Genomic DNA, 12,648 nt, shown 5'->3' on the forward strand with positions numbered 1-12,648 from the left:
GCCTAAATCGGCCACAGAAAAGAAACTCTGACTGACCTGGAGTCCCCTCGGAGCTCCTCACACCCATGCTACAGCAATACTGAGCGATCCCGTAGTCAGTGATTTTGGCGATGATCTCCGAGTCGCTCTTCAGGTTGAACAGGAGCACGTTGTGGGGCTTCAGGTCCCGATAGATGATCATGGCGGAATGGAGGTACCTGATCATAAAGATCAATCACTGACTGAATGGATATTACATTAAGTCATTCTACGTCAAATTCTACGTTCATATGGAACCAAGACAGCAAAAACTAAATCTGTACTATGAATGAACCTTCTTAAAATAAGCAAAATTACATAACGTGATTTTCAGGGGATAAAAAAAAGGATCAAATTAAATCTATAGACTTACGTTACACCTTTACCTATTTAAGTCAAGTTTATTTGTATAGCATATTTCAGCATAAAGGCAGTCCAAAGTGCTATACACCATGCAAACATAATTCTGTCTCCAATTATGAAACAAGCAACTAAACATGTAATGTTGACAACCAGAAGACTTGAGTGGTCCAGAAGGAGAATCATACAGACTACACAGTGTTTAAATCTAGTATGGAGGAAGAACAGATACAGATTCCTCAGGGAGTAGCAAGGGGTTTCCTTTGATCTCAAATGGTTAAAGCACATACAACAAAGGACGGCTGATGCAACACTATGGTAATCATGTTTCAATTTGATGGAAGCTTCAAATTTGAGATTTGTCTGTATTTTTTGCACACAGAAAAGGCAGGAAGAAATGAAGCACATTTTGTGAAAAATCAAGTTCTACCATGTCTAGAAACTGTCTGCGTCTTTCCTGTTGTGTTTATTTTGATATTAAGGTGTAAAATTTATGTTGCTTCTGCGTAGAGAAAGAGTTCCTTTTTCCAGTGATGTCATGGCTTCCTTTTTCCTTTTCCATTAATTAATGATAACATGATCTGGGGCTAAAAGTTAAAATACTTTCCAATCCTTTTCAATCAAAGAGTTCCCAAAAGTTGTAAAGTAATTATTTACTGAATAGGTAAGAAAACAAGCCTAAACATGCGGGACATATTAGGACAGAGGTTGAGTTTTAGACGTTAGCCGAGGTAGGTGAGATTGGTGGACAAGATCAGCTTCACATGCAAGTATTGGTCGATCACCACTCTCCCAAAATTAAGGAAATTGGGGCTGATTTATCGACTGGTTGATTTATCAGTGTACCCTAAAATTAACCAAATCAAAAAATGTACATGCTCGATATTATACAATGTCCTGATTTTTGGAAACTGAACACCTTCACTTCCACTTTAACTCTGTAATATTTTAATATGATTAGGGAAACTTCAAATACAGACTGCAGAAGCTGGTCCTCATATTCCAGTTTTTTTCTAACTTTGTACCTGAGGCCATCTGCCACATGCAGGGCGATCCTGTGCTGCAGCTTCCGGTTCAGGCTGCCATTCTCGTGGTTAAAGAGGGAGTCCAGAGAGCCTCTGTGAGCGAGCTCCATCACCAGGACCGGCGGAGCGGAGCTGGCGGCCAGCAGGCTCACCAGGCTGGGATGTCGGAGACGACCTAGGACCGCCAGTTCCTGGAAAAAACAGCAAGGGGTTTTATCTGTGAAAGAAAATGTGTTTTTTTTCTACTTTTATGAAACAGTTTTTATTTTAAAAAAAACAACAAAAAACCAGCCAATCATCGACTTCTACAAATGTCTGAAACCCAACAGCATCCATTGCTGCGGCAGAACCCTTCCAGCAGTACCTGTCTGAGGAGTCTGTGGACGTAAAGATCAGAAGTATGCTTGTTGAAAACCTTCACAGCAACTTCTTCGTTTTTATAAATTCCTCGATAAACTGTTCCAAAGCCTCCGTCCCCTTTAAAATATAAGATTTACAAATATTAAATTGTTATAGGACAAATGATTTCAGGAGACTTATTTTACAGAAAAACCAAAAAGCTGTACCTAGACTATGTTCTTTGGAGAGGTCTACTTCTAATTCCTCGCCATCCAGTGAAATCCCTGCAGGCTGGTCACTCAGCACCAGGTCCGGGGCAATCTGAGAGATCGGAAGCTTGCAGCGCGGATTCTCTGGGTTCACCATCAAGAAATCTAGGATCAACACGGTCATTAGGTTTGTTTGAGTAATGCTGGGACTATGCACTGGGAGTTTTAGAATCACTTTTAGGAAGTCAACTCATAATTGGCAACCAAATATCATCGGAAGAGAAAACCAAAAAGAAGACGATGTCATCGGCATATATGCTGAATTTACCATTGGGAATTAAAAGGATGTACTGTACCTTCATCAAAATGGTTACATAGGTCTTCTAGTAGAATCTTGCTCCACTCCTGGCCATCTTCAAAACTGTAGAGAGCCCACTTCTTTAGCAAAGCTTCTCCATTGCCATGCATGTCGGTGTTGAGCAGACCAGAAAACCATTCCTCCAGTACGGAGTCAACATGGTCCACCACTTGACCCAGTAACACTCGGCCTGGACAGAAGGAGAAAATGGGGAAAACAGGAAGTAATGCTGTCAGGGATGGAATTATGTGGATTATCTTTAGAGACAGTCCAGAAAAATAAAAAGTAAGAGGCATCAAATGGAATACATTGCTGATGCAAATAACCATCTGGATTTACAATTCTTTTATCATGTTTGAGACCATACAGTTTGCACCCTTTGGTACCTTTTTGAGATGAGGGAACGGTTATCCTCACAAAGCTGGAGGGACTCTGCTCCTCTGAAGTAGCCTCCATTAGACAGTACGCGTCAGGGGACCAGTTCAGGTAAATACCTCGCCTCCAGTAAATGCGGTTGGGTCGAAGCACCTTTTCTGGAGAGAGAAAAAAAAAAGTGACAAAGTTAATATCCGCTGTCTTTCTTTCCTGGAAATCTTAAGCTGCTATTGCTGATTCCCAACATTTGACATTTTTGAAGTGGGTCTACGCTAAAGGAATACTAAAGGAATACTAAATGAATTGAAGTGGAGTTTGAGGAACATCAGAACCTGTATTTGTGACACTTCTGTCGTGAACGGGGTGTGTCAACTGAAATCAGTAGTATGGTATTCACAGTGTTCTGCTATGTCATTCCCCAGGTGCGTTACTATTTTTAATGTTCTTGTGTCGTTTACTTTATTCTTTTATTTTAAAAGGTCAACTAACCATCCAGGAATTAAATGTCAATGTTCACGCAGTGCCCTCAGGAGCTCATATCAATATTAGACTATTTTTTTACTTTCAGTTTCAGGCATCCAACATCCAAAGGTGAGTAAAGCATCTGTACAGTATAGGACTGAACGGCGGCAACCAGGCTTACCATATGTGATGATCAAATTGTGTGTGCTGCAACGTCAAATGTGTATTACAAAGATGGGGGAGCATTATGTTCCAACATTCAGACAAAATGTAGTAAGCAGCACTGATGCTAGCAGCCATTGTTGGATTTACCTCTTCCACAGAGCAAATACGAGGAGACCTCTAACAGGCGACTGATCTGCCTAGACCAGAAGTCCATGGGGAAGTAGGGCATCTCATACAGACGCACAATCATCTCAGAATTCTCACAGTGAGGTAGTTCTATAACTGGTCTGTGTTTGGACAAACTGTTTAAAACAAAACGAATCAGAGAAAATCACAAACTTGGCAGCGCTACATGGATGTATTTCCACATGAAGAAATCTTAACATACCTGCTGGGTACCAGTAGCTGGTCCTCACCAAAGGGAAGGGCAATCTGAAACTTCTCCAAAAGTTTAAAAAACTGAAGCATGTGGCTCTTGGGGAAACATTTTTTCTCCAACAGAAACCTTTCCACAACAGAACGCTGAACCACTCCCTTTGGTTGCTCCAAGAGGCCACAGCTCTTCAAGGTCAGTTTCTGCACAGAGGACAGACACGGCATGTGTCCCACAGTTTTCAGTGTTTAGATACGACTCAAGCACAAACTCAAAGATTTTATTAAGTAGGACACAAATTTTCAGCCTGAGGAGAGGGATGACTATGAAAATGTCAATGAAGCTGAAGACTTTAAGTCCAGTTTATTTTTCTCATTGTTGAATGAACTGAGCTCTAGGGAAAAGCTTTGTTTGCATATAAACACTGACTGGTAAAATAGAACTTTCCTGAAAATAGAACTATAGTGAAGTAATTCTTGTATAAAAATAAATAGAAAAGGCCAGAGGTTTGGAACACCAATTCCACTGGTAGGCACTCATCTGCTAATCCGCTAATAGCAGAACTAATTTTTAGTTCAACGCTTTAGCAGTTTTTGCAAACTTTGATCATGTTTAGCACACTTAGCTTCCTCTAAATTAATTTTTCTGCCAACTACCATGTTGTCATAGTACTTTAGTGTCAACAGAACTAATGTTTATGATTAGTGCATTAGGGCTAGCACAACAAAATCTGTTAGATTTGGACCTGCCACTGCCCAAATCTAACAAAGCCACAAAATATATCAAAATTTGCCATTGCAATATCAATACAATATCAGTGTTTCAATTACAAATAACTGCTTGGATGCAATATCCTTGAGTTCCCTGAATTCACTTTGTATGCCAATATTATATTTAGTCTGTTGTATGCAGTTGATGCTCACATTTGCTTTAGATTTTATGTTACAAAAAATAACTGTATTGATTAAAAATAGTATTAAGTAAAATATGAATTAATCACAATCTATATATAACTTATTCCACATAATACTGCGTACCCGCTGTTGATAAAAGACGATTTCAGTGTTATAATGTACTGAGGGGGAAAAGTTATATACTTCACATGCTTACCTGAGACAGAATGTTACACAACCACTGTGGGTAGATAAAGTAAAGTTCTTGAAGTTGGAGAGCAGGGTCGTCAAAATGTAATAAAATTCCTTATATGAAAAATAAATTACAAGCTGTTAGAGTGAGGGCTTATATTTCATTAAAGCACAAAATATTGCTGTACAAAAACTGATTTTACCTCAACAGGAACACGGGATTTAAACAGACTTTAAACAGTCATTATATGTTGGAAACTAGTGTTAGTGTCAGAATTAAAGTTCAGTTCTCAACTGACCCACTTCACTGAGGAAATGGATGGCGTGGGGGAGTTCGGTTTCCTCCAGCTGCAGCTGACTCTCCTGGATAAGCTGCAGAAGCTTGTCGTACCTGAGGACAGGAAACTCTGGCGGGACTCTGCTCCTCTCTTGGAGAATTCTGCGCTCCAGCTCCACGTAGCAGTCTGGCACCAACTGACCCATAACCTGCTGGCCTTGGATCTGGACAAACAGATGAGGTGTGTGTTAAAGGGGCAGTGTTACGTGTTTTCCAGGCATGGAGTGCCACTTTATTGCACAATAAATTAATTATGTTGCCTTCAGTTGTTATAAAAATGCTATATATCAAATATGACTAAAGAAATTTGACTGTGTTTTGCACAGCTGAATGGTTGCCATGAGAGATTAAAGGAGTTTTCAAACATGCATGAAAGAATCAAAGCAACACTCCAGATATGGTTTTGATGAGGGAATAACATTATAAAAACTATTAAAATTACTATACGGGGAGCTGAGGTGGCATGGGGTAAAGCAAAACCCACGTATTGAGGCCTTAGTCCTCAACCTGAACGTCACAGGTTCGAATCCCGACCTGGTGGTCTTCGCCGCATGTCTTCCCAATCTCTCATTAACCACTTTCCTGTCTGACCTCTCAAGTAAAGGCCACAAGAGTCAATACAACTTAAAAAAATGTGCTAAACAAGTGTGATATAATTTAATTTCCTATTACATGATGTACAGCTCAAAAAAGTTGATTTTACATAACAATGTAAGTAGTGGGGTGGCTGCTCAGATGCCCGGTTTCAGGTTTCTTTGCGTTTACCTTGAAGTTGGTGACCTCTCTGATGACCGCCTTGCGGAGTTTGGCGATGGAGTCAGAGTCCTCGCAGAGCGAGACCATGTGACAGTCTCTGATGGCCGGGAAGCCTTGATGGCTCAGCAGCTCCTCTCTGATTTTACTCAGGCATGACTGAATCTGCAGCTCCTCGCTCACATCGGTGTGGGTTCCAGCAAGGATGACTGGAGACAGTGGAGCCACTGCCTGAGGAAAAAACACAAAACAAATGGACGTGTTGGGGAAACCGTGATAAAATTAAATGCATTGTGCATTTAGTGTGTGGCTCACTTTAATGTTAAAGAGCCAGGGCTTAAGAGCGTCCACCTGACTGGGTCCCTTACTGAGGTCGTAGACGACCAGATAGAGCGCTCTGGATGTGAGGAAGAGAGGGTGAGAGCCAGTGAGCTCCTCTCCACCTGTGGAGCAAACAAGATTAGAACTGATGTGCTTCTAAATGCCTTTTACTTGTGGTAAAATGGCAAGTTTTTGTGAAATGAAAACATGAACCCACAAATAAACACTTTAATGTGGCTGAAAAAGGTGTAATAGCCTGCTTGCATAAATGTGCACACCCTTACACTAACATATTTTAAAGAACTTAGATTCAGTTTAAGCATTCTGTCTTCTTTGGTAAGAGTCACCTTCCCATAGTTTTACTTGGGAACATTGTCCATTCTGTTTTGCACAGGTGAAATTATTCCATTCTTGACTTTTAAGTGAGTTCTCAGGCTCCATGTGACGCTAAAACACTAAAACTCTGTTTAATCTGAAAGTGGAGATTTGGGGTCAAAACTGACTGGCTTGTGAAACATTTCATGATTTCATTCACCTTAACAAAATACTCAATTCCATCTGATGTCAAAGCAATCCCACGCCTTGATGGCACCACAGCACCAACGTGTTGTTTTAGTTTTTTTTGTGCAGCCAAAAAATATTAGTTTGCCTTGATTACACCACAAGATGTTTTCTAACAAGTTTTTAATGTACCACAGGCTTYTTAAGGAAGAAAAGGATTTTGTCTGACTCTTCTTCTTAGCCCAGACATTGAAAAGAAGACAAGAGATTGTTGTCACAAAGAAAGAGTACAGAAACAGCATCATGCAAATGAGCAAATGTCACAAAAATCCTTCCAGGACAGATGAACTGTACTTTAAGTTAGTTTCATTATAAGTTTCATGTTATATTCCCAAGAAGAGTAACTGTTTAAACTCGATTTTTGATCCATTTTCAAAAACATACGAGTAAGCACACTTATTGGATTCAGGTTACTGCACCTTTATATGTTTTTTCCCCATCCAACTTGTTAGACAAGCAGCACTTCCACCGTTTTTTGCCCACACATATTTCTCGAGTCACATTTGCGATGTGAGCCAACCTGAGAAGTCCCAGACGTTCAGCAACATTTTCTTGTCCCGTTCCTTGACGGTCCAGTCGAAAACGTCCACAGCGCTCTGCTTTGAGTTCAGCTGGGACCGCTTCATCTTCATCAGCTGCCTGACGAGGGTGGTCTTCCCGCAGCTGGTGGTCCCCACCACGATGAGCTTCATGCGGTGGTACGGCACTGCCTTCTTCAGGCGCTGCTGCAGGAACCTGGGAAACGGGACAGACTACTTGATTTTCTGAGAGTGACTTAGTGCAAGGTGCAAATATCTTTGTACACTTCAAATAAGACAAAACTAACTTACAATTAACTTTTCAGCATAACAGCTTGTTTTAAAGTGGCAATATTATGTGAAATCAACGTTTTTGAGCTTTACATCATGTTATAAAGTTAGTCCCTCATCAAAAACAAACATGGAGTTCGCTCCGTCTCCTTGCAGCTGTAGTTTCCAAGCTTCTGTCTCACAGAGCTGGCCTCTCCCACGACTCCACCACTCAGCTTCTTCAGACTAGCCACCAGCAATTAGCAAACACCTGATGGAACTGAGCATCTGCTTATTAAACAAGCTTCTTCTCTGTGTTATGTTTAACGTTGTTAAAGGGTTAATAGAGGAGCCATGTTGTGGTGACTTTCTGAAAGCGGAGCTTCAGAAAAAGCAAGTGTTTTTAAAAAACACAGATTTCCAATTCCAAGGCGTTAAATTACAAAGTAACATTTCTTTTAAGTCATGTTTGTTATAGTCTTTTTAAAAAAAAGGAAACAAAAAAAACTGAAGGTAACATAGTTACTTGACTGTGCTATAACATGGTTCTATGTGCCTGGAAAGCACATAATAGTGCATAAGAGCGAAATAATCTACCACTGGAACTTGGCTTCTAATATAAGAAAAATACCTTGTTCCACTAGCAGATTAATTCACTTATAACTAGTACTGGTGGTAGTAAGATCCTCCTCACCAGTCTTAAGTCTTCTAATGAGCCATCAATTGATCCAGGTGTGCTAAACCAGGGAGAGAACTGAAACATGCAGGATGCCGGCCATCGAGGACCAACTTTGGACACAACTGGTGTGAGTTTATATTTAAAAATAACAATGCTGCTGACCTAACTATGTCTTTGGTCTTGTTGCCAATAAGTTTCAGATCCAGGTCCAGTTGAAGGCCGTCCAGAGGCAGGTCCCACAGTCTGCCCAGCTTTCCCATTTCATCCGGGAACGACCTCAGTCTGGCGTTCCGACTCACATCCAGAGAGTTCAGGCCTTCCAACATGCCGATCTGCGGCGGGATCTGCAAGGAAACAACACAACAGTGTTTAAACGATATTCTCCTGCCACAGACATTCTTCATTTCTGCAGCTTCACCTCTTTAAGCTTGTTGTCACTCAGATGGAGCTTCTCCACTCTGGACCATCTGTAGATCGGTCCACTCAGATCCAAACCTTTGATGCCATTCTGACTGAACATCAGCTCCCGGATGTTATGGGACACCCAGCACCCCGGACCAGGTAGAACGTCGATGCTGTTGGTCCTCATGTCCACTGAACGTAAGCTGGACAGAGAGAATGAGGCCTTACGTACTGCAGAATCCGCTCATCTGACTATGAGACACGAAAAGGTGTATTGTTTTATTTTTCAGGACGTACTTTGGTAGAATCAGTATGGCCTCGGGAATGTGAGTGAACTTGTTGTTAGCCAGTTTCAACGTTGTGACCTTGGCTGGCAGCTGGGAAAGGGAACCTGGACAGGCATAGGTAACATTGATTTATTTAGATCGAATAATATGAATGTAAAGTGAGTGCAACTGAATAACTAAGGGACTTAAACCCAGACCCAGAAAAATTATCTTCACTTATCAGAAGATGTATGGCATCTGTGTTGAAGCTGTGATTGTCGACTTAAAAAGATTCTTCAAGTAGTTAGACGTTTACATTCATGCTCTTATTTTGAAATAAGTGAAGACTTTTTACACATCAATTCTGTTTCCTCTCCTCTCTATTTTTCCAAATAACTATTTCAAACAAGAATTATACAAGGGCAAAAACACAGACAGTAGAGAACAATATTTAAGCAAATAAACAGAACATGCAAATTATGATGATTGAAAATAAAAATTGGTGCTCAAGGGTTGTAGTCTTTCAAGGGCATATATAATTTGAATTGAAGTTAGCTTTTAGCATTAGCTTCTACTAACTACCTTGTTGGTGTATTGCTTTAGCGTTAGCCAAACTAATGTTTACGATTAGTGCTCTGGGGTTAGCGCAATTAACTTTTTAGCTTAATGTCAGTAGTAGTTCCTCACTTTAAAGGTTCTGCCAACTTGGAAAGGTTTCCTGTAGAAATACAACTTCATCTGAATTTCTACAGATCATGTTTCCACTTAAATAGCTAACTGAATAAAACATACTGATGGCATAACTAAGCATCTGCAAATGTCTTCACCGTACTGTTGATTGCACCTTCCACTTTCACATAATTTCTGCTTGAATCAGGTCAGTGTCTGTCTACGTTCCCAGAAAGTATCAGTCATTCTTGACAAAATATCCATCTCACATTAGTACTGACATATTTTGTTGTTTGAAGCACTCAAAGTTTCCAGTTTAGGGCAGCTGGTCAGAAAGTCAGGAGAAATATTCTCCACGTTATTCTTGCTCACATCCAGCAGCTTGACTTCCGGGAGATAGAGAGCCGAGCACAGCTCAGTTAAACCGTTACTGGAAAATAAAAGAAAAGAAAAGCATGTTTCCAGGCAGCAATTTTTTTATATAATCACCTTCCTAAATTAATAGAAAAAAGTGTGTTTTTTTTGTTGCCAAAATCATTTTTGGCAAAAAATAAAAAAAAGACAAAAATGATGTCTGTCCACAATAACTGTGCTTAAGTTATTTTTTGCCAAAAGTGCAAGAGGAAACGTTTAATAAAATATCAGCATCATCAACTTTATTTGTAACACCGCTACAACTGAAACAAAGTGTTGTACATCAGTAACAAGTAAGATAAAACAAATCATAAAAACAAACTGACTAAATTAATTGAAAACTGTGTTAAAATGTTAAAACAACAAAGTTAAACAGATAAAATCAAAACCAAATATGGAAAACATTTAAGGATAAAACACTTTTGTCCTTTTGAAGAAATTTAAAATTTGAAACTCCATAAAGTCATTGTAAAGTTTGAAATATAATAAGTATTTTGGTTTTGAACTCTGTAAAATGACCGGTTTGCCAGACAGCTCACCCGTCCATAAACAGCTCCTCCAGCTTGCCCATAGTCCGGCCCAGCTCGTAGGGGAATGTGGTGATTTTATTGAACGACAGATTGATCTGTATCAGTGAGTGGCAGGTGACAGCGGGGTCGAAGGTCAGCATGGGCCCGATGCAGTTACGGGAGACGTTGAGTGTGCTCAGCGAGGGCAGAGCCAGCAGGTCGTCTGGCAACGACCGAAGCTGGTTACCCTGCAGATCTAGACGGGTCAGACTCTTCAAACTCTGCGCCAAAACCAAAACGAGAAACAAGAGCCAAAAGTCAAACTCTCCTCTGTTATACAACCTAATTATCATATTTGGCTGAACTGCATTACCTGGCAGATGGCAGAGGGGAACTCCAGCAGAACGTTGCTGCTCAGGTCCAGGCGATGGACGTGCCACAGCTGCTGCTGGACAAGAGCATCGTCAAGGAAACAGGACAGGGAGTCCAGCTCGTTCCCTGACAGGTCCAGCAGGCGGATCCTCTCCTTTTCTTTGAAAAGAGCAGCGGAGTTCTCACCAGAGCCCAGCACTGAGGACGATGAGCCAGAATACAATTACACTAGGGCTGAAATGATTGATTGTGATTAATCAATTTTTGAGATAACCGTCAACTAATTTAGTAATCGATTAGTCATTAACTAAAAAAAATTATAATTTGCTAGAAAAACCCCCAACATATTCAGAGCAGTCCATTCATCCATCCATTTTCTTACACCCTTGTCCCTCAGTGGGGTCGGGAGGGTTGCTGGTGCCTATCTCCAGCTAACGTTCCGGGCGAGAGGCGGGGTTCACCCTGCACAGGTCGCCAGTCTGTCGCAGGGCAACACAGAGACACACAGGACACACACATAACCATGCACACACACACTCACACCTAGGGGCAATTTGGAGAGGCCAATTAACCTGACAGTCATGTATATGGACTGTGGGAGGAAACCGGAGTACCCGGAGAAAACCCACGCATGCACAGGGAGAACATGCAAACTCCATGCAGAAAGACCCCAGGCCGGGAATCAAACCCAGAACCTTCTTGCTGCAAGGCAACAGTTCTACCAACTGCGCCACTGTGCAGCCCCTAATCAGAGCAGTAATTAAGTAATTATTCCAAGATATATACATACATATTGGAGTTCAAATTCAGTAAAGGCATGCTTTGTAATTGCAGTTTTTGCAATAAAATATTAACTTTCTTATTTTAAAAAATAGTTGCATTATTTACTTAGTGTGTTTTAATATTGCATAAAAAATATTCAAGTGGTTAAACGGAAAATCTGAAGAGTGCCAATTGGATTATTTTAGTAATCCAATTACTAAAATAATCGTTATTTGCAGCCCTAAATTACACATTAATATTTGCAACGATGACAGATAATTTTTTATGCTGTTTTTTTAAGCTCCGTTGTTTTGTCTGGTCAAATGAAACAACCAGACAAAACAAATTAAATGAATAAATAAGACACAGAAATAATTCAGAGTATTGTGCTTCTTGGCCAGAGGCACAATACTCTGAATTATTGTTCAGAGTATTATGGCACAATACTCCAGCCAATACTCCAGCCAAGAAAAGATATTTTTAATTTCTTTCTTTTCCTTTGGAGAGACTTACCCGGCTTAGAGTTTCTCCGTACGTATCTTCTATTAATCGATTCATTATTTTCATTTTCAGGTTGAGGACTCTGCATATGTATCAAACAGATGAAAAAGAACATCCTGAATCCGATGTTGCACAAAGTAAACCAAGCAAGGAAACTGAACCGTAATGAGTTTGAAAGAATAAACAACCTCTGCACTGGAGTGCCTGTGACGTCCCTGCTTCCTTTTGAAGGAGTCTCCCCTCAGCTCCTCCACAGAGTTGTTCTTTGACTTTGGAGACAGAGCCCCCGACACCGAATCACTTCCTAAACCGAGTAAAGAACAAAAGAAAGAAGGAATTGAGCAAAATCAACACAAACAGTTTCCATTCATACCAAACAGTGGAATGAACAAGTATACAGGATCATTTTGTTTCTAGTCTTTGGTGTGCTAAGGGGTTTCAGATCATCAAGCAAATGTTAGTATTAAACAAACAGAAGTAAATAGAAAAAGCCCATTTATATCTTCAATATTATTATATTACATATATGTGAAATGGTTGCTTAT

The 12,648-nt window shown here is 40.4% G+C and overlaps 1 protein-coding gene across 1 annotated transcript in view; it reads right to left on the reverse strand.

Annotated features, from left to right (window-relative positions):
* lrrk2 (leucine-rich repeat kinase 2) overlaps nt 1-12,648 on the reverse strand; it is a 39,357-nt gene that overhangs the window by 6,689 nt on the left and 20,020 nt on the right. The window contains exons 21-41 of the mRNA XM_008410860.2: nt 12,292-12,407; nt 12,116-12,185; nt 10,842-11,038; nt 10,499-10,749; nt 9,827-9,975; nt 8,908-9,001; nt 8,627-8,813; nt 8,371-8,552; nt 7,262-7,476; nt 6,175-6,302; nt 5,872-6,090; nt 5,069-5,270; nt 4,795-4,883; nt 3,700-3,887; nt 3,459-3,613; nt 2,696-2,842; nt 2,308-2,499; nt 1,970-2,116; nt 1,768-1,880; nt 1,404-1,594; nt 37-197 (exon numbers count right to left, since the gene is read on the reverse strand). Of these exons, the coding sequence (XP_008409082.1) occupies nt 37-197; nt 1,404-1,594; nt 1,768-1,880; nt 1,970-2,116; nt 2,308-2,499; nt 2,696-2,842; nt 3,459-3,613; nt 3,700-3,887; nt 4,795-4,883; nt 5,069-5,270; nt 5,872-6,090; nt 6,175-6,302; nt 7,262-7,476; nt 8,371-8,552; nt 8,627-8,813; nt 8,908-9,001; nt 9,827-9,975; nt 10,499-10,749; nt 10,842-11,038; nt 12,116-12,185; nt 12,292-12,407 (3,393 nt within the window). The remainder of the gene's footprint in view (nt 1-36; nt 198-1,403; nt 1,595-1,767; nt 1,881-1,969; nt 2,117-2,307; nt 2,500-2,695; nt 2,843-3,458; nt 3,614-3,699; nt 3,888-4,794; nt 4,884-5,068; nt 5,271-5,871; nt 6,091-6,174; nt 6,303-7,261; nt 7,477-8,370; nt 8,553-8,626; nt 8,814-8,907; nt 9,002-9,826; nt 9,976-10,498; nt 10,750-10,841; nt 11,039-12,115; nt 12,186-12,291; nt 12,408-12,648) is intronic.

Source organism: Poecilia reticulata, linkage group LG6, assembly GCF_000633615.1.
Source record: "Poecilia reticulata strain Guanapo linkage group LG6, Guppy_female_1.0+MT, whole genome shotgun sequence".
Lineage (NCBI taxonomy): Eukaryota > Metazoa > Chordata > Actinopteri > Cyprinodontiformes > Poeciliidae > Poecilia > Poecilia reticulata.